At 37.4% G+C, this 21,890-nt stretch overlaps 2 protein-coding genes and 1 long non-coding RNA gene across 5 annotated transcripts; 2 read left to right on the top strand and 1 right to left on the bottom strand.

The window, feature by feature from the left end:
• Positions 1–3,250: 3,250 nt before the first annotated feature.
• On the bottom strand, positions 3,251–3,940 carry LOC148293905 (uncharacterized). The gene is made up of 2 exons (XM_088254643.1): positions 3,892–3,940; positions 3,251–3,804 (listed from the first exon to the last, which is right to left on the bottom strand). Exons 1-2 carry the CDS (start codon positions 3,938–3,940, stop codon positions 3,251–3,253), a joined length of 603 nt encoding a protein of 200 aa, XP_088110769.1.
• A 5,577-nt stretch (positions 3,941–9,517) lies between these two features.
• LOC110766244 (uncharacterized) lies at positions 9,518–10,944 on the top strand. The gene is made up of 3 exons (XR_002528129.2): positions 9,518–9,650; positions 9,725–10,346; positions 10,446–10,944. It is a non-coding gene; the product is annotated as an uncharacterized LOC110766244 (long non-coding RNA).
• A 1,101-nt stretch (positions 10,945–12,045) lies between these two features.
• LOC110766231 (uncharacterized) lies at positions 12,046–19,860 on the top strand. 3 transcript variants are annotated; one of them, XR_015836826.1, is made up of 2 exons: positions 12,046–12,765; positions 13,906–15,453. XR_015836826.1 is itself a non-coding variant. In XM_021969520.2 (2 exons), the coding sequence occupies exons 1-2, from the start codon at positions 12,562–12,564 to the stop codon at positions 15,933–15,935; spliced, it is 678 nt and encodes a 225-aa protein (XP_021825212.2). In that variant the 5' UTR covers positions 12,354–12,561; the 3' UTR covers positions 15,936–16,133. The 3 variants fall into 3 exon arrangements, 2 of the variants coding, with proteins under 2 accessions (XP_021825212.2, XP_021825210.2); XM_021969520.2 differs by lacking the exon at positions 13,906–15,453 and adding an exon at positions 15,462–16,133 and having other exon boundaries at positions 12,354–12,765; XM_021969518.2 differs by lacking the exon at positions 13,906–15,453 and adding an exon at positions 19,233–19,860 and having other exon boundaries at positions 12,366–12,765.
• The last annotated feature ends 2,030 nt before the right edge of the window (positions 19,861–21,890 follow it).

Below are 21,890 nucleotides of genomic sequence, written 5' to 3'. Positions count from 1 at the left end.
CAACACTTAGGCTTGGTTGAGGGAAAAAATTTGAATGGAAATTATTTCTCATGTCTTTTTTTAAAAGGATGAGAAATGGAAGATTCATTTATCATATTTGGTCCATTTCTCATATTTGGTAAATACCATTTTATTTAATTTCTCATGTTTAGTTTGTGTAGGAAAGTGTATGTATTTTGAGTTTTTCTTTTGGTTTCCCTTGACAATATTATAATAGAACACACGTTGTAATTCCCCAAGCTCAAGGTTAGATTAAGAATAGTTTCTTTAAGTGTTCTTATCTGGCTGCTATCTTATGGAAGATCAATCATTTTGGCAAAGGTAATTTGTGCATTGCATCATATTGCGTTCATTAGATTTCTTGAGATTATGACTAGTCATCCTTTGCATCAGTAGGATTCCCAGCTCATTGGTTCTAGCTGAATCCTAACAAACCTTTTTTGTCCTATTTTGTGAATTCTCTCTACTGCCATGTGTACTATTTTGACCTAAGAATTTTTGGGTAAAAGCAATGTTGAGGAGAGATTTTGAAAAAGGTTTCTTCCATCTTTTTGCTCTCTTCTTCCTCAAGAGAAAACCACAATTTTCAACTATGAGTTTTCTAAATTGTTTTTTGAAAACTGCTTTTGAAATATGAAATTTGCATCTAGCTAGAACAAACATATTCTCATATACATCTAGGTCAGATTCAAGATTGGTTTCTTCAAGAGTATGAGTTCTTGAAGAAATTGGTCATTTTCTCCTAGAATCGAAATTGTTGGTTTCTATTTGAGTTTGAGCTGGCTAGCTAGTGCCATGGATGTAAGAGCTAAAGAAGGAGCTGCCATTGCCATGAATGACTAAGTTGCTAGCTTTGCTAAGTTAGAGAAGAAGATTGCACAAAGAAGGTATAGCTCATCTTCCTAAATAGATCTATGATTTCTTTGTAAAAATCTTCTTTGCTTAATGGATTGCCTGGTCGGTTGATGACCCACAGGTTTTTCCAGTGGTGGGTTTCTGGGTGAACAATTTCTAGTTTGCAGATATGTTATTTTCTTGGTATGTGTTTTTGACAGTTGACTAGTCATTGCTTGATGTTATGTGTTTCTTGGTTTGTGCTCTTGCCATTGACTAGTCATCATTATTTACCATTTGCTATTTATTTGAATATGATGTTTTGACACACTTTCACCATAGTTATTGCTAGCACAGGGGATGCCTAGATTGACGGGTCCTTCTGAGTGTCTAGGTTGTCACTAGTAATCTTCTAGGCTTGCAGGTACAGTTAGTTATGATATGTATATGTGTTCTTGGTTATGGCTTTCATGACTATTATCTTTGGTCAAGTTTTAAAGTGTGTGAATATTGCTGTGTCTGTCTGAGTAGCATTTAAATTTACCCATAATCACCTAAGTACCAATTACAATATTGTTTAGTTTTCCAATTATATCCCAGTTAGAAATATAAAATAAAGAAGATTATACCAAGAGTCTTTATTGTGGGATAAAATTGTAATTTTAAATTGTTAATAGGGGCAAATTGGTCATAAAAATTCATTTACTGCCGGGTGTAGTTTCTTATGGGAAGGAAAAATGAAACTCAAGAGGGGTGGAGGGTTTCATTTTCCCCATCTTTTCTCATGTGACAAGAAATCATTTCCTATGCATGGACTTACAAAACATGGGAAATCTTAATTTTCCATTCCCAAACCTCTTTTCCCATTAACCAAATGCATAAAAAAAATAAAACAAAACAAAGACTTAAACTGGTGAAAAAAAATTCTTCAGAAAACCAAGAAGATGAATAACCTCATCTAATATCATATTTAAATATGTAAGCATTTCACTCAACTAATATACCCAACCCACCTAATGGACAAGCCTGCAATGCACTCTCATAATCCCCCTTAAATTTTTTTTTTCTTTTTCTTTTTGGTACAAAAGGGGCCAAAGGCCAAACACAAACAACCCCTGCTTTTTTAAAAATAAAAATAAAAATTTAAAAGTCCATTTCATGTAGGATTTTTTTATAAATAATTTGGGCCCCTATATTGGGTATAATAGTGAATCTCCCTTTCCTTTTTTGGTAGAATATAACCGCCCTTGACTTCACACACCCCCTACACGTAGAAAATAGAAAGTACTAGATGCGTTTTGAGGGGTAAAACTCATTAAGTCATCCTCATTAGATGTAGTCTTTTGTTAACAATGAAATTCACTTAACTGTCGAGTTTAATAGGTATGTGCATAAGGTAAATCTAGTCCACCCTAGTTTGAAATTCCGAGTTTGATTCTTGATAGTTTTTTAAACAAGTTATTAACCATGTAACATGTTTAATAACCTATTTAACAAGACTCGAACCTGATACGACACGTTTATTACATGGGTCGGATTTGAGTTGAGCATTCTTAACACGTTTATTATCCTGACACAACACGACCCATTGTCAGCTCGTTTGAGTTAAAACTTTGTCCCATATTGGAAGATTAGGAAAGTTTCCTATTCTTAGTGTTGATTCTTCTTGGCAGTTCAAGTAGGATTGGGCACTCATCTATATATTCGTCATGAGTTTGGGTTAAGTGACTAAAAAAGTTTTTGCACTCACAATAATTCATAATTAAAAGTCGAATTTTTATTTAAATTTAAATTTTAGACTTTTTTTTTTTTTGAATACAACTGATGGTCTAAACTATAATAGGGATGATGAGTTTTTCACACACACATACACTAACAAAGGTGTCATGAAAGTTTGAACATAAAACCAGTGATCTGCTAGTTAAGGTCCTTTTTCACTAGGCCAAACCCCATTAACAATTTCAAACACATTTTCGTCAAATATATTTTACTGATTGGGTTACAACTTGTCTATTTAGACACAATTGCATTTTGCCCATTATAATTATTCTTGTACAAACTATCATATAGAGCCCACCCTATACACTCAGAGAGAAGCACACTAAGTACTCCAAAAACCAAAATTCTTGTGTTAGGACTTTGGTTATAGACAGGGGCGGTTTTGTTTTAAGGACATTTTGTTTCAAGGACGTTGTAAATTTGCAAGCACATATCTACAATCAGTTCTTTTTTTTTTTTTTTTTTTTGATCAAATAGAAAGATTCATTCAACCGTAGCACCAACCAATGATAACGTTTACAAATGAACGGAGAGCGTTAGTGTGGCCTCATTAAAACCTTGCCATCCAAAACCCCCAATGGGGGAAAATCCGGTCAAGGAAAAAGAGTACCACCGCATCTCAAAAACAAACAATGAATTACACCATAGCTATATCCTTATCTAAAAGAATGCTTAACCATGGAGGAGCACGGTCTTTCCAAAAAAGGCGAGATCTCACTCTCAACCCATGCTGAGCTAGACTATGTGCCACCCCATTACCCTGCCGGTGTTGGTAGAACACTCCAGCCACCTCTCGATCAACCATTAACCGACGAACATCCTCCACCACATTACCAATATTACTCCACCAATCCAAACCATCTTTAAGCATAGAAACAGCTTCTTGAGAATCAAGACCAATGGTAAACCGAGTAAAACCCATGTATCCCATCATCAATAACCCTTCCCGGACAGCCACTAACTCCGTGCCCAAAACATCCAAACCAGGTGGACCAAACGATGCGAAACCACAGATAAAGTTTCCGGCGTGGTCACGACAAACTCCCCCCAGACCCCGATCACCTTGCTCACGTCCCACAGCCCCATCACAGTTAAGGAGAAGAGTATTGACCCGTGGTTTCAACCAATGGGCATGCGGAGAGACGAGGGGGAGCTTGGACCGCTCCTCACAAGATTTAAATACAATCAGTTCTTTAAATTATGGAGTTTCGTTAATTACACATTAATTTTTATTTTATATGCATTTTATTTAATTGTTCATATAATAAGTGAAAGTACTGATTATAGTTCCGCCAATAAGATTTTCAAACCGTAATATCAACCCCATTAATTTTGCACTTTATTCCATTTATTATTGGTGGTTGGATGGAGTAAAATCCAATATGATTTATTGGGTGATTATTCTGATGCAATAATTAAGATAATTGGCAAAGGAGTCTAGCCCAGTGAAAAATGGTCTTGATTTGTAGACGAGTAGTTTCAGGTTCGAACCTCTATAGCACATTGGTAGTGTGTATGAGAAAATCCCTACCATTAGAGCAAGTCCACCCATGAAGGCTAAGGCAAGGCTAAGGCAAGGCAAGGGCTGCCACTATTCATGTGAATAGTGGCAGCCTTGCTTTAGTTGGTTCCACCCTTGGAAGGCTAGGGCAATGGCAAGAAAAAAAAAAGATTATGCAACAAAATATAAAAAAATTTAGAAAGTGAATAAAATTGTTATGTATTTATAGGGAAAACATCCTTAATATTTTGGTTTTTAAAAAAAAAAAATTGAATTTTTTAGAAATTTTTTTGAATTTTTTTGCTCGCTAACGTCAGCGTGACATCAGCGCCTTCGGGCTTGAGCCCAGGCAAGATTTGCCCGTGGGCTTGCCCAGGCTGGTGGGTCCCATGCCTTGCCCGGGTTGGATCTCTCCCGCCGGACTCGTTTTTTGCTTGCCTGGGGGGCCTTTAGCCCGGTTTGGCTCTATGGCTGGACTTGCTCTTATAGTTTAGACTATCCCTTGTATTAAAAAAAAACAATTAAGATAATTATTTCACATATTTTACTGGACATTTGTTTAAAATATCTTAGATGCTTGCAAGGAAAATCAAATAATCACTCCAAGAGATATGGTGGTGCAATCATCACTTTCCCCCGTTCCCATCTTAGTGATGGACAAAAGAGATGGTTGTCCAACATCTCCATGTAGCTATCCGTTGCAGGAGCTTCCCCCCTATGACAAAGGTCCATTCTATTTTCCTCCATTCCTCTTCTCAAGGCTGTAAAATAGTGAGGTTTGAGCTAAGCAAACCATTAAAATCTTATGCTAGGTTATCTATATGGCTTTCTTGTCTGGATTTGTTTAGTTTGACAGAGCTGTAACGGGATGGTGCCAAAGATGGTTGTTTTTGTAACCAACTGTCAAAAGGAAGTGTGAGCATGGTTTTTTCTTTCATGCCTACCCATGTGGCTGAACCCAATTCCTAGGATTTTGGTGCTTCCAAGCAACCCAATGGGCCTTGTAAATCTTTGTACCCACCCATGCCACAACCCATTTAATAAGCCCTATAAATTTGTGTGGGTTAGGTCCATTTGAACTTACACTACAAGAAAAACGCTTATTAGTAGCTAGCAAATTGGTCACAATAAGTATCGATTTTGGTTACTGAATACAACTAGTGTCCAAATATTGGTGGTCACGGGTCACTAAAAGCACGTCACAAATTCTATTTAGTGACCAACTACAAGTATTTGTCACTACAACCCAAAGAATTAGTGATTTCCTTTGTTTGGTCACTAACGAAAAGCTATTAGTGACTACAACTTTGATCACTAAAGGGCTCACAATTTGGTCATTAAAACACGTATTTTGGTCACTAAAAGTGGGTCACGTGACTAAATTACTGACCTACTTAGTTAGTCACTAATGTATTTGAAAAATTGGTAACTAATTGGTTTATTTTCCTTGTTCTTTGTTGTGTAACAATATATGAAATAACATCTAATTCTTTTAGATACGTAGTGCTGTGGAAACAATTTTGATATTAAAAAAATCAGTCCCGTTCTCTTGGACCCTTGTGGTCCAAGAGACTTGTGGTCACCCACCATTAGATTTAATCCAAGGGCTGAGAAAAATTTACTTTAAAATATCTTTTTTCTTTTACCTTTTAAATTTCACTTAACAAAAAAGGAAAAAACTAGAAATTAAAGACCCAAAATCTGTTCTTCTTCCTCACGCTGCCTGCCCCCACGTTCTGCTTCCTCCCATTGCTGCAGCCACGACAACTCCGACTCCGGCGTAGCGAGCGAAAATCCAAAGCGACTCATTCTCTGTTACCAGGTCTTTATTTTCTGCCAATCACAACAAAACCTGTAAGTGCTTGGTTTGAATTGGTTGAATTCCTATAACTAGATAATATGATAAACAATTGCCTAGAATTGGTTGAATTAGGTTAATTTGAAGGTCATTTATAGTTGAAATCATGAACCCATATTTGAGAATTTCAATTGGATTTGTGTTATTTTTTATTTCAGAACTACTGGAACAAACATGAATCTCAATCTGGGGTTCTTGCAACTGAGGTTCTTCTATTCGAGTTTTTCCTTTGTCAAACATGAATCTTATTCTGGGGTTCTTGCAACTATGCTGTTTGTTATTGATTAAATGTGAAAATCTGTTTTCTTTTTCTTTTTCTTTTTCCAGACCTTCATTTATTTATTTCTTCCATTCGAGTTTTTCCTTTGTTTATTACATATGTTTGTACTAATTTTCTTATGATACATTTAAGTGCATGAGTGATGGCAAATGCATTAGATGAATGGATGTCTTCTAAAGATGAATTTTATATCCCTCAAGTGAGAGATGATAAAAAACCGAAAGCATGGCTAACATTCAAGTCATTGGATGAAACATATGAGTTCTACAATGATTACGCAAAGGATGCTAGATTTAGTGTCAGAATTAGTAAGGAGAAGAAAAAGAAAGAAACTGGTGAGGTTGTTTGGAAACGATACGTTTGTTTTAAGGAAGGTGAAACAGATGAGACGTGGAGAAAAAAAAAAAGATAGTAAGTCTACACAAATAGAAAGAGAATGAGGTAATGTTCGTGAAAATTGCAAAGCAAAGTTAACAGTAGTTTATGATGGGTTCAATTTTGTAGTTAAGACTTTCATTGAGGAACATACGCATCCACTTGCAACACCATCTAGAGTACACTTGTTAAGATCTCATCGTGGTGTATCAGATACAAAAATTAAGTTGGTAAAAAAGTTTTCGAATGTGAACATTCCATTATATCAACAATTCGAACTGTTGGAGACGCAAGCTGGGGGACATGAAAGTGTTGGGTTTATAGAAAGAGATTTAAGAAATTTTGAGAGAGATGAAAGGGAGAAAATAAATTGTCATGATGCAGAAATGTTATATGAGTACTTCAAATCGGAGGAAGATAAAGTTTGAGACAGATAATAATAATAGGATGACTAGATGTTTCTGGGTTGACTCTGTTGCAAGGAAAGCTTACACACATTTTGGTGATGTGGTTGTATTTGATACAACCTACAATACAAATCGTTATGCAATGATATTTGCTCCTCTTGTAGGTGTTAACCACCATGAGCAAACTACCATTTTTGGTTGTGGATTCTTGAGTAATGAGACTTTTGACTCATTTGTTTGGCTATTAGAAACATGGTTAGAAGCAATGAAAATTCCCCCTATAGTTATAATCACTGATCAAGATCAAGCAATGACTAAGGCTATAGCTCAAGTTTTGCCAAACACGTTCAACAGATATTGCGTGTGGCATATTTTGAACAAATTTCAAGAAAAGATGTGTTATTTTGCTCATCATAATTACTATGCACTTTTCAAGACAACCATATGGGAATCTGAGACTGTAGAAGAATTTGAAAAGAGTTGGTATGAAGCTTTGGAGATAAGTCAGCCAAGTAGTAAGGACTGGTTCGAAGAAATGTATAAATTACGTGGTACATGGATTCCTGCCTATGTCAAGCAATACTTTTCTGCAGGGATGTCTAGCAGTCAAAGAGCAGAATCCATGCATGCATTCTTCAAGTGTTATTGTTCCAAAAGTAACTCTTTGATGGATTTTGTGACTCGTTTTAATAGGGCACTAGCTCATTTGAGACATGAAGAATTGGTTGCAGACCATGGGGATTTGAACGAGAAACCTAATATTAAATTAGGGATGCCGATGGAGAACCAAATGGTTGGTATGTACACTAAGAAATACTTTTACAGATTTCAAAAAGAGCAGCCATTTAGATTAGAACATTTGTGCTTTTTTTTTTTTTTTTTTTTTTTTGCAATGCATTCCACATTCATGTGGAAAAATATATTTTACTAAAATCAAATAAGAACATTCAAGAATAGTACAAAACTCTCAATCATGAAGTGTTGCATAATTTACATTCAAGAATAGTACAAAACTCTAGAATCTTCAACTATAAATGTAGTATTCTTATGTACAAACAATAACGAACGAACTCCGAAACTATAGAAATGTAATACAACGAAGGCAATTTAAGGAATGACAGGTGAACCAACAAATCCTTTCTCCATGCTTCTGATTTATCAATTGATGGCAAAGGTGTACATAACAGCAAAACTGAACAGATTTGCACTTAACACCAGCTTCGGCAGCTCAGCTAGGCTTGCCTGTTCCTTTCCTTCTCTATAGCTAGAAACACAAAGAGTTCATTCATTTACAGACTTCTAGAATGCAGCAAGACCAGTTAACTATTAGTAAAAACAAAATTCATTTATAACATTCAGTTATCAATTACATACATATGAACACACCACAACCAATATCATAGTTGTAAAGTAATCAACTTCTCTCTTGTAAAGGAGCTTCGAATTAACCAAATTCAACCAATTATAGGCAGTTGTCTATCATATTATCTACCTATAGGAATCCAACCAGTTCAAACCAACCAATTACACACTTTGCTATGGTTGGGAGAAAATAAAAAACTGGTAATAGAGAAGGAACACAAGTCTCTCAGAAACTACAGGACGATTCACTAGAGTGAAAACTTGACTTGGACATTTTCTGAGCCAGAGAATTGAAAGTAACCAATCATATGTTAAGATGCGTACAAGGGTTTATTCTTTTCCCAATTCTTTCCCAATTTCTAGAAATCAAAGGGTTTATTCTTTTCCCAACTAGAGATTGATATTTGTTCAGATGCATACAAGGAATAGTTACAGTAGTTCCAAAATAAAAAATAACACAAACCCAATTGAAATTCCCAGATATGGGTTCATGATTTCAAATCCGAAAATTGAATGAAAAAATTGAAGAAGAATAAGAAACTGACCTTGTTGCATATGCGTACAAGGAATAGTTACAGTAGTTCCAAAATAAAAAAATAACACAAACCCAATTGAAATTCCCAGATATGGGTTCATGATTTCAAATCCGAAAATTTAGTGAAACAACTGAAGAAGAATAAGAAACTGATCTTGTTGAAGTGCGAGGGAATGAGTCGCTCTGGATTTTCGCTCGCTACGCCGGAGTCGGAGTTGTCGTGGCTGCAGAGATGGGAGGAAGCATAACGTGGGGGCAGGCAGCGTGAGGAAGAAGAACAGATTTTGGGTTTTTAATTTTTAGTTTTTTCCTTTTTTGTTAAGTGAAATTTAAAAGGTAAAAGAAAAAAGATATTTTAAAGTAAATTTTTCTTAGCCCTTGGATTAAATCTAATGGTGGGTGACCACAAGTCTCTTGGACCCCTGTGGTCCAAGAGAACGGGACTGTAATTAACTTTACTAATTAGTGTTTGAGACATTGGGCATTTTTGTTTGGGTTTTAATACTTAGAAAAGAATTGTTATTTTGAATTAGGCCAAAGAGGAGGCCGAGATTCGTTGGGCCTATCAAAATTATAAAGGTAAAATACAATTTACCCTTTTTGTTTAAAAGCCTTCCGAAATCAGATCTCACCCTTTCATTCTCTCTTGGACAGACGTGGCACAGCAATTGCCTCAGATCATGGCTTCTCGGGCCACCGGCGATGACCACTGGTAACAAGTAGGGTGCAGTCTATGTTGTTATGGTTTCTAACTTTTATATGGTTATATATCTGATTTCTTTCAATTTAACAGACTGGTAAAGTTGCTTGAGGATATCATGGATGGCAGCAGAATACTGATATTCATGGATACTAAGAAAGGATGTGACCAGATCACTCGACAGCTCCGCATGGATGGTTGGCCTGCTGAGTTTAAAAGTCAAGCAAAAAGGGATTGGGTCCTCTCTGAGTTTAAAGCCGGCAAGAGCCCCATAATGACTGGACTGCAACAGATGTTGCTGCTCGTGGTCTAAGTATGGAAATAATTTCTTTTAAGTTTGTCAAAAGACTTGAAAGGAATTCTTGTTTTGTGTAAACTTAGGAAAATGTCAAACCCCCACCCTGGACACCATTTCATTTTAGACTGTATCGAGTCCTTTCTGTTCTCATTGATCTGACCTATGAGGATGTTATCAACATGATTGTACTGAAACAAATATTTATTATACGTTAGTTTGTTTAAAACTATTACCATCCACATTTGGTTGGATGGTAGTTTTCATATGAAACCTATCCTTCCTCCTCTTAGGTTTTGGTGGTAATCATCTCTGCCCATGAATAATTGTTTCCCTTTGAGCCAGGTAAGGTTTTAGCGTGCATCGGGGATTTGCCTTTGGGCTTTGGTAGGCAAAAACTTCTAACAATGGGGCGCATAGGTGTGTTAACCTATAAGAATTTATTGAATGTACTTAACCTAAGAATTGGTCTTCGACCTCGTTTCTAATCCCTTTGTGTCGTGCTTGATTTGGTTGCAGATGTGAAGGATGTGAAATTTTTTATTATCATGACCTACAATTATCTGATGTCAAGCAAGGGAACTCAAAATTGGACTTTTGGAAATTGCATTGCAGTTCTCATTTAATTACAATTGGATTTTTGCTCTTTCCTTGGCCTTCAACCTCACCAATTTGAAGAGTAGAGACTACCCAGATGAGGAATTGGGTGGGCAATAGAAGAGTAGAACTACCCAAGAGCAAGGGAACTCAAATTGGACTTTTGGAAACTACATTGCATTTTTCATTTAATTACAATTGGATTTTTTCTCTTTCCTTGGCCTTCAACCTCACCAATTTGAAGAGTAGAGGCTACCCAGATGAGGAATTGGGTGGGCAAGAGAAGAGTAGAACTACCCAAGAGCAAGGGAACTCAAAATTGGACTTTTGGAAACTGAATTGCTAGAAACAGAGTATTTTACCAACATGTCTTGAATAAAAAAAAAATTGTTTTGTTTTGTTTAACTCTAGAGCTGAGCATTTTTGCCCAAACTCAACATTGCAAGTTCCATTTTTGTATTGCAATTTCCGTTTATGCATTGCAGTTCCTGCTTCTACATTGCAGTTTCCGTTTCTGAATCGCAATTTCCATTTTAGTACTTTCATCTTGGTTCCTCCATTTTGCTTCTATAAAATTAATTTTTGTTTTTGTAGTTCTTTTTGTTTTTGTTTTTTTTAAACATAATTGATATCTACATTGTATTTTTGTTGCAGTTTCTGTTTTTATTTGCAGTTCTTGTGTGAATATGTGTTGAAATGATTTTTTTATTTATAAAAAAATCGTTGATTGTTTATATAAATATTGTATAACCGAATAAATATTTCAAAACCAAGTTTGGTGTAGTGGTTTGTGACTGAGCCTTTCTCCTTTGAGGGTCAAGGTTCGAGTCCCTTCAATGACAAAAAATCTTTTCTTTTAAAGGTGAAGAAAGGGCAACGGAGTTGGTCCCCTGCAGACAGCGATGGCGGTTGGCTGGCGGCGAGTGGTTGTGACAGGTCGGCGACGGTGGGTGGTCGGCAGCAAGTGGCTGGTTGGTGGTGGTGATTGGCCGGATATGGAAATGTGGCATAGTATGCTTGCCTTTGAAGGAGTGGCATTGTGTGTAATTTTGATATTTTTGTAAAATGAGGTACTACATTTTGGACTTTGACCTTATGCTAATTAAATGAAATTGTATTCCTATCTTCCAAATTATTAAATCATATTGTGTTTTAAAACTAAAGCTCCCTTAGAATAATGTGTGTACAAGAGACTATTTGAAGGAAGATTCGTCATAATTGTCCAGCATTATTGACTCGGTCAGTATTTCAAACAATTTCTTACTTGCACTAAAGTTTAATCGGCACAACACAGGTGTCTTATAAAGGAGAAACACTTGCCTGCACCGGGGATAGGACTGTAGTCCTATCCCCCTCCAATCGCAGCCCGCCACTTGTCCATTTTCTGACAAAGTTGGACACGTGGCGGGCTGCGATTGGAGGGGGATAGGAGTGTGCAAGCAAGTTTTTTTCCTTATAAAGACGTCATCGACAAGAGTTCTTGGGCTCCGATTTCTCGGCCTGACACATAGTATTGTATAAGTTAGTGGTGGTGGGTCCAGTCCATGGCAGCCCCACTAGTAAAAAAGCGAAAGGGGAGTCTGTTAAATTTGGGCCACGCAAAAGGTAAAGCAAACAGCTAGTCTGGTCTGCCACAAAACTCCCAATAATTTCAAAACCCCGCTTCAAAGCCCCAAAACAAGCAAGAAACCCATACCCCGTGGCCCACAGCCGAATCCAACGCTCACAAACTCACCCCGTCACCAACATCAACAACAACAACTGCACGACCTCACGAACACGTCAGCACGTGTTCCCCTCCCTCAAGAGAAGAGAGAGTGAAGTCTCACAAAGCTCACTGAAGCATTTAAAACGCACACTCCAGGACTCAAAGCTCGCAGCCGCGCACACTATAAAAGCCCAAAGCTATTGTCCGAAACCCTAATTTTCTCTCGCGAACACTGTTTTTATATAGAAAGTCGGTGCTTTTTTTCCTTTTTTTTTTGTTGGGAATAAAATTGATAAATAAATTTTCGGATTGAGTTTGGAGGAGGCGATAATGGAGGGCTCGAGAGGAGAAGAAGCGCAGAAACAGCAGGAGTTTGCTTTGGCTTCCATTTCTGAGCTTGCGTCGTCGTCTTCTTCTTCTTCTTTGACGCCTGCGGTTGCTCGGTTTAGCGCCGAAGACGGAGTTGTAGAGCTTGGATTTCAGCAGGAGGCTGAGTCCGATGCTCGCGTCAATGTCGATCTTCAAACTGCTCAGGTTTGCTTCTGTTATTTGGAGTATGCTTTTTTTTTTTTGTAACTGTTGTTCGGTTGGCTGCTAAGGAAGTAGATAAAAGAATAGAGAGTGAACCTCTTAGTTTAGCATTGTAAGTTTAGAAATATTTGGTTTCGTTGTTTTGTGGCTGCGAGCATATTTTATTCACATTTTGCGAGAAGTTCATATTTTCCTCGCTAAGTGTTCTTATGCGAGAAAAGTAATTCCTCCCTGAAAACATTAACCAACATTATGTTGCAGTGTTGTGAGAGGCTGATGTCAACTTGTTCTTTTAATTATTATTTATGACTATTTGGGATTTATTTTCTTTATAAAAAAAATAGAATATTAAAGAAATTGAAATCATAGCCATGTACATGTCACGTGATGTAATTTAACAGAAAATTTAACATAAATTAACAAAGCTGTCATAATAGCGATGAACCGTAAGTCTAGGTGGCAAATTGTAAAAATTATATATATATATATATATATATATTGGATGGTAATTGCACACACCCTTAGAGCATTTCCAGCGGCTATACCCAGCCCTATCAGGATAGGGCCGAGCCCAAAAACCAGCTTCTAGCGGGCTTGTAAAGCCCGGGCAGGTAATGGGTACCACCGGGCTGGCCTTTAGGCAAAACCAGCCCTTGCTCTAGCTTGGGTTTATGTCAGCAACAACAACAACAAAAAAAAAAAAAAAAAAAAAAATCTAAAAAGAACTAAAAATTTCAGAATTTTTTTTAAATAAATACTTAAGTCATATTTTTCACTTCCCACACAAAAACTCTATACAAATTCATCTCCTCATATCTCGTGTGAATAGTAATTGGATAATATTTTTCGTTTTTTTACCTAAACAATTAATTTGGATAATATTTTTGGATAAGATTTTTGGGTTCCTACATGTCAATATTTATTATAAAATTCATATTTCATAATCAGATAAAATTTTCGAATAAGATTTTCGAATTCAAATTTTAGATAAGATTTTCACCCTCTAAAGTCGCGCCATGTGTCATCTCTATTTGCCTAAATCTTTCTATAAAACCAGAGGCTCAGTTGATACCTCTCACACCAGATATTCTCTATATTTTCATTTCTCATATTTTAGAATTTATATTCCATTCTCAATGTCAGACATGAGGATATGCTTGGAGAGGCAAGAGCGAGAAACTAATGAAAAAAGGCGTAGATGAGCTGAAGAAAAAGAGTGCAGAGAGAACAAGATCCACAAGTTGCCATAGCAGTGGCTTTGCTTGATCAAGAAAGCCAAGGCTGTCGCCATGGTTCACAAGCCGGTCGTGGCCCGAATGTGGACAAACATAGGCATTCTCGGGGTAAGAATCTTTTGGAAGATTATTTTATCCCAACTTATTTGTACTATGATGTTGATTTTCGAAGGCGATATAGAATGCAACCTCATTTATTAAATAAAGTCATACATGATTATGATGCATACTTTATTCAAAAGTGTGATGCTGTTGGGCTTTCGGGACTTCTTCCGGAGCAAAAGCTTACAGCTGTTATACGAATGTTGGCCTATGGTTCATCTGCTGATTAGGTGGATGAGATTGCTCGGATTGGAAAGTCCACTACTTTGGAGAGTTGGTATGATTTTGCGATGCAGTCGAAACTCTGTACACCAGGGACTACCTGCGCAAACTTACGCCTAGGGACCTCTAACGGCTTCTACAAAAAGCCGAAGCTCGAGGATTTCCGGGAATGATTGGTAGCATCGATTGTATGCACTAGCAATGGAAGAATTGCCCAACTGCTTGGCCAGGAGATATGGAAATAGAAAAGGGCAAAAAAGTATCATCTTTGAAGCCGTTGCTGGATTCGGGTTTGGCATGCCTTCTTCGAAGTTGCCGGATCTCAGAACGACTTGAATGTGCTGGGTCAATCCCCGGTTTTCAGTGATGTCTTGAGAGGTGAAGCCTCGAATATCAGCTATGATATCAACAATACCGTCTACTTGAATGAGTATTATCTAGCAGACGACACCTATCCGAAGTGGACCACATTTGTCAAATCAATTCCGAATCCCCGATCTCAGAAGCAAAAATTATTTGCTGCATATCAAAAAGGATATAGGAAAGATGTCGAAAGGTGTTTTGGCATCCTCCAAGCTCGGTGGGCAATTATTAGAGGTGCTAAATATATGTTTGATGAGGAGGTGCTGATGAGCATTATGATGACTTGCATCATCCTCCATAACAAGAATTTATGAAAGGCCCATGGGGCCAAATGGGCAACCATTGGAGCATGAACCGTTGGCTAGGGACGGTCGTTTCATGACCCGTATGTTTTTTTATTTATTATGCTTTGGTTGTGGTTTTTCCTTTTAATTATATTTTGTTTGATGTATGGAATATGCTGAATAAAAAGTTATTTTATTGAAAGCTTTGTTTATTAAATAAAGAAATGTTTCTTGCATTTTCAATATTTTGTTAATATTTCTTGCATTTCCAATTTTTTTTTTTAATGTTTCTTGCATTTCCAATATTTTGTTAATATTTCTTGCATTTCCAATATTTTTGTAATGTTTCTTGCATTTCCAAATTTTTGTTAATATTTCTTACATTTCCAATATTTTGTTAATGTTTCTTGCATTTTTAATATTTTTTAAATGTTTCTTGCATTTTCAATATTTCATTCCAATGTTCCTTGCATTTTCATTTTTTAAAAAATAGATTATGCAAGCACAAATGTGGTTTGGTGCTATTGGGCAAGGCAAAAAATCTTTCAACCATGACAAATGTTGGGAGGTGGTGAAGAATTGTAAGAGATTCCGACCAATGTGTCCGACCGTTGTGTTGAACGAGACGCCACTCCATGATTCATCGGCATCAGATTCGCCTTTGGATTCCCCGATGAGTCAAGACTCACCCATCAAAAAGGAGCCGAGGCCTATTGGTCGAAAGGCAGCAAAGGCGAAGGTGAAGAGAGGGATTAATTCTAGCAATAATACATCAAAATTTTTGGAGGAAATTGCAAAGCACAATGCCATGAGAATTGAAATAGACATGAAAACCCAAGCGGATGAGAGGTCAATTCAAGCAGAATATGCAAAAGAAAGGGAGTATGTACGCAAAGAAAACATTGACAAGCAGGATCGGGAAACCATGGCCATGGATACAAGCCATATGTCCCCTGAAACAAAATAATTTTGGAAGTTAGAACGAAGGGATGTTATGAGAAGAAGACTTTTCCGTGACGATGGACCTAGCAATACGGATTAGTTAAATGAGCAAAACCAATAAGTTAGTTTGCTTGCCTTTTATTTCGTTGTATTTTAATGTTTTGTATTAAAGTACTTGTAATTCATATATTTTATTTAATTAGTAGTAATTCTTAATGGCTTGTATTGGTTTTCTTTATTTAATAAACAAAGCTTTCAATAAAATACCTTTTTATTCAACATATTCCATACATCAAACAAAACATAATTAAAAGAAAAAACCACAACCAAAGCATAATAAATAAAAAAAACACAACCAAACCATAACTAAAAATAAAACTTAACCAAAGCACAAATAAATAAAAACCATCAACACAAACCCAAATTAAAAATTCCGAATGTTGACTTCACTTCATTCACCTTCATTGTCTTTCACCGCCCATAAATGCTCTATCAAGTCAACTTGACGTCGTTAATGAATATAAGAAGATTGCATCTCCGTATATCGATCAATCATACGAGTCATGAAACAACCGTCCCTAACCAACGGTTCATGCTCCAATGGTTGTCCATTTGGCCCTATGGGCATTTCATAAATTCTTGTTAAGGCTGTGTTGACGGGATTTGGTTCGAACACGTCCTCTACATCATAATCATACTCATCTTCCACAATCATGTTATGGAGGATAATGCAAGTCATCATAATGCTCCTCAGCACCTCCTTATCAAACATACGCGCAACACCTCTAATAATTGCCCACCGAGCTTGGAGGATGCCAAAACACATTTCGACATCTTTTCTGTATCCCTCTTGATATGCAGCAAATAATTTTTGCTTCTGGGATCGGGGATTCGGAATTGATTTGAGAAATGTAGTCTACCTCGGGTAGATGCCGTCTGCTAGATAATACCCATTCCAGTAGACGGAATTGTTGATATCATAGCTGATATTCGGGGCTTCACCTCTTAAGACGTCGTTGAAAATCGGGGATTGACCCAGCACGTTCAAGTTGTTTTGAGATTCGGCAACTCTGAAGAAGGCATGCCAAACCCATGTATCGAATCCAGCAACGGCTTTTCAATGATAATACTTTTTTGCCTTTTTCTATTTCCATAATCTCCTTGCCTGACAGTTGGGCAATTCTTCCATTGCCAGTGCATACAGTCGATGCTACCAATCATTCCTGGAAATCCTCAAGCTTCGGCTTTTTGTAGAAGCTATTGGAGGTCCTTGGGCGTAGGTTTGGATAGGCAGTCCCTGGTGTACAGAGTTTCGACTACATGACAAAATCTTACCAAGCTCTCCAAAGTAGTGGACTTCCCCATTTGGGCAATCTCATCCACTTGATCAGTAGATGAACCATACGCCAACATTCGTATAACAGCTGTAAGCTTTTGCTCCGGAAGAAGTCTCAAAAGCCCAGCAGCATCACACTTTTGAACAAAGTATACATCATAATTGCAAACATCATGCATGACTTTATTGAATAAATGGGGTTGCATTCTATATCGCCTTCGAAAATCAACATCGGAGTACAAAGAAGTTGGGATAAAATAATCTTCCAAGAGATTCTTACCCTGAGAATGCCTATGTCTGTCCACATTCGGGCCACTACCGACTTGTAAACCACGACGACGGCCTTGGCTTTCTTGATCAAGCAAAGCCACTGCTATGGCAACTGGTTGATCTTGTTCTCTCTGCACCCTTTTTCCTTCAGCTCATCTACGCCTTCTTTCATTAGTTTCTCACTCTTACCTCTCCAAGCATCTCCTCATGTCTGACATTGAGAATGGAGTATGAATTCTAAAATATGAGAAATAAAAATATAGAGAAGATATGGTGTGAGAGGTATGAGCTGAGCCTCTGATTTTATAGAAAGATTTAGGCAGATAGAGATGACACGTGGCGCGACATGAATTTTGAAATTTGAAACCGAAAATTTTATTCGATTATGAGATATGAATTTTATAATAAATACTGACACGTAGGAACCCAAAAATCTTATCCGAAAATATTATCCAAATTAATTGTTTAGGTAAAAAAAAAAACGAAAAATGACTAGTATTTGCCTTTTGCCATAGCAACGGGTGGAAACACACATTGCTTTTTGCAAGGGAAGCTACTATTCACGTAAATAGTATCTGCCCTAGCCCCCTCCTGGCCCTTTGCCATGGCAAATGGGTGGAGTTGCTCTTAGAGCAAGTCCACCCCTGCTTCAAAACCGGTCAAAAGGCCTCCCAGGCCAGCCAAGCAGGCCTCCAGCGCGAGAGAAGGAGCCCGGGCAAGCAGTGGGTTCCACCAACCCTGGCAAGCAGTGGGTTCCACCAACCCTGGCAAGCCCACGGGCCAATTCAGCCTTCACGCGCCAACAGTAAAAAAATTTGACTTCCGCTCGCAGATGTTAGCGCTGATAGAACCCAACGGAAAAATGCCACGTGGCGCTTCCCGGGCGTTGCGATGGTTTTTTTTTCCAAAAATCCGACGGCCCTCGTTTTTTTTTGCCAAAAAAATTCGATTTTTGTTTTATAAAATTACCAAAAAATACTAGATTTTTTCCCTATAAATACCTATCAATTTTATTCATTTTGCACACCAAATCTTCATACAAACTCTTCTCCTTCCAAAATTTTTTCCATTTCACTCACATTTTTCTACTAGTTTCTATTTGTATAAAAAAACAAATGGCCTCTTCTGTCGAAGCCGGAGGCGCTTGGACTACTGTGGAAGATATTGTTTTGTGTGAGTCTTGGGTGAAAGTTAGTCATTGCCCTTTGTCAGGCAATAAGATGAAGTTTTCTCATATGTGGAGAAAAATTCATGAAGAATTTGCTGATAGATCCAGTTCGACTCGGACGGAAATGGCCTTGCAATCCAAGTGGAAATTTTTGAATAAAGTGTTAGGGAAATGGAGGGATGCCTTGGCAAAAGCCATGGACAACATTCGAAGCGGTCAAAATATTACTGGTGATGTAAAATATTTATTATTCTCGTTTTATTCAATTTTACGAAACTTTTTTTTTTTCTTGCATATTAAATTTATATTTTCTTCCATTTCTAATTTATTTATATTTTGTTGCATAATAATTTTTTTGCATGCATTTGTAAATTGTTTATATTGTCTTACATATTTATTTTTTTTGTTGCATAATCATTTTATTTCTTGCATTTCTAAATTGTTTATATTTTGTTGCATAATCAATTTTTTTCTTGCAATTCCAAATTATTTATATTTTCTTCCATATTCATTTTTTGGTTGCATTTCCAATTATTTTTTTTGCATAGATCATACAAGCACAAATGTGGTTTGATGCCACGGGGCAAGCCAAAAAAAGTTTCCAGAGTCACCAATGTTGTGAAATTGTGAAGAATTGTTCAAGATTCACTGCTCCGACGGTTGTGTTGAATGAGACGCCGCTCCACGATTCGCTGGCAACCGATTCGCCAATGGATCAAGACTCACCACTCCCACGTGTGCCGAGACCTATTGGGAGAAAGGCGGCAAAGGCAAAGAAAGGGAGCACTTTGAACAATGAATGTGCACAATTTTTGGAGCAAATTGCTAAAAATAGTGCACTGAGACTTGAGAGAGACTTGAAAAGAGAAGAAACGGACAAGGCACGACATGAAGCATTTGCAATTGAAAGGCAGCAGGCACAAGAACAAGACATGGAGGATAGAGAGATGAAAATCATGGCCATAGATACCACCCATATGTCTCCTGAAACAAAGTCCTATTGGAAGATGAAACGAAGGGATGTGATGAGAAGAAAACTTTTCCATGATGATGGACCTAGCAATACGGATTGATTAAATGATCAAAACCATTAGGTTGGATTGAAAGATTTGTCATATGTATTAAGAATTGTTGTATTGTTTCCCTTTTATTCAATAAAGAAAGCATTAAATAGTATGACTGTTTATTAAAAATATTTGCACATGAAAACAAAGTTTAATTAAAAACAAACCTTATTTTATTGCAAACAACACACAAAACAAAGCATAATTCCAAACACACCACACACAAAAGAAAGCAAACTTGAAAACAAAGCATTAATCTTGACTTCATCCATTGTGATTGCCTTTCATCTCCCACAAGTGTTCGATCAAGTCAACTTGACGCCTCTCGTGGACATACAAAGATCGCATTTCCTGGTAAGGACTAATCATGAGGTTGTTGAATCGACCATCCTGAAGTAACGGTTCGTGCTCCAATGGATGTCCATTTGGTCTCATCGGCCTTTCATAAATTCTTATCAAGGCCGTGTTCATGGGATCCAGTTCGAACACCTCAAGAGCATCATAATCATATTCATCCTCCACAATCATGTTATGGAGGATGATGCAAGTCATCATAATGCTCCGCATCACCTCCTCATCAAACATCCGAGCAACACCCCTAATAATACCCCAACAAGCTTGCAAGATACCGAAACACCTTTCCACGTCTTTCCTGTTACCTTCTTGAAAGGCAGCAAAGCTTTTTTCCTTCTCGGATTGGGGATTAGGAATTGTTTTCACGATGTCGTCCACCTAAGATAAATTCCGTCGGCAAGGTAGTACGCACCAGAGTATACGGTATTGTTGATTTTGTACGTGATCTGAGGGGAATGACCATGCAATACATCGTTGAAGATTGGGGATTGACCAAGCACATTGAGTTCATTCTGAGATCCGGCAACTCCGAAGAAGGCATGCCAAACCCAAGTGTCGAATGAAGCTATGGCCTCCAGAATTATACTTTTTTGGCCCTTTCAATTCCCATAATCTCCGTGTCAAGCAGTTGAGCAATTCTTCCACTGCCAGTGCATACAATCAATGCTTCCAATCATTCATGGGAAACCTCGAGCCTCACCTTTTTCCAGAAGCCTTTGGAGGTCCCTAAGCGTAGGTTTGCGAAGGTACTCCCTCGTGTAGAGATTTTCTACTGCATCACAGAATCTCACCAAGCACTCTAGGATGGTTGATTTTCCCATTCTTGCAATCTCATCCACCTGCTTTGCAGATGCCCCATAAACAAGCATCTGCAAAGCAGCTGTAAATTTTTGCTCCGGAAGAAGACCCAAAACTCCAACAGCATCATACTTCTGAATGAAGTATGTGTCGTAATTACAAATATCATGCATGATTTTGTGGAACAAATGTGGCTGCATTCTATATCTCTCTCGAAACTTAGAAACAAGATATAACGAATTTGGGATAAAGTAATCTTCCAAGAGATTCTTACCCTGAGACTGCCTACGTCTGTCCACATTCGGGGTACGACGACGGTGGTGTTACCTTGATTCATTAAGCATACACACCGCTACAACCATTTCTTCCTCTTCTTCATCGGCCTCCCGATCTTCCTCAGTACGTCTGCGCCGAATTTCTTCCTCTTCTCGCTCTTGACTCTCCAACACCCTCCTCAAGTTTGACATTGAGAGTAGAATGTGTTTTGTAAAATCTCAGAAATGAAGGAATAGATAAGATATCGTGTGAGAGGTATGAGTTGATGGAGTAGTTTTATAGAGGGTTTCAGAAGATAGAGATGACACACGACGCAATTTTAGAGGGTGAAAATCTTATCTGAAATCTGAGATTATAATTTTTTTTAAAATATCTGAAAATCTTATCTGACATGGGACACGTGGCGCAATTTTAGAGGGTGAAAATCTTATCTGAAATCTGAGATTATAATTTTTTTAAATACATATCTGAAAATTTTGTCTGAAATAAGACACGTGGCAACCGAGAATCTCATCTGAAAATCTTTTCTGAAAAATGATGGACACGTGGCAACCAAAAATCTTATCCGAAAATATTATCTGAAATTTTAGGTGATAATTTTATAATAAATAGTGACACGTGGCAACCGAAAATATTATCTGAAAAGCTTATCAAAATTAATAGTTTAAAGTATAAAAAAAAAAAAAAAGGAAATAAAGTACAATGAATAGTATT

The sequence above is a fragment of the Prunus avium genome, chromosome 6 (genome assembly GCF_965620075.1).
Source record: "Prunus avium chromosome 6, drPruAviu1.hap1.1, whole genome shotgun sequence".
NCBI classification, from domain to species: Eukaryota; Viridiplantae; Streptophyta; class Magnoliopsida; order Rosales; family Rosaceae; genus Prunus; species Prunus avium.
This window is presented reverse-complemented; position numbering and strand designations above follow the sequence as displayed.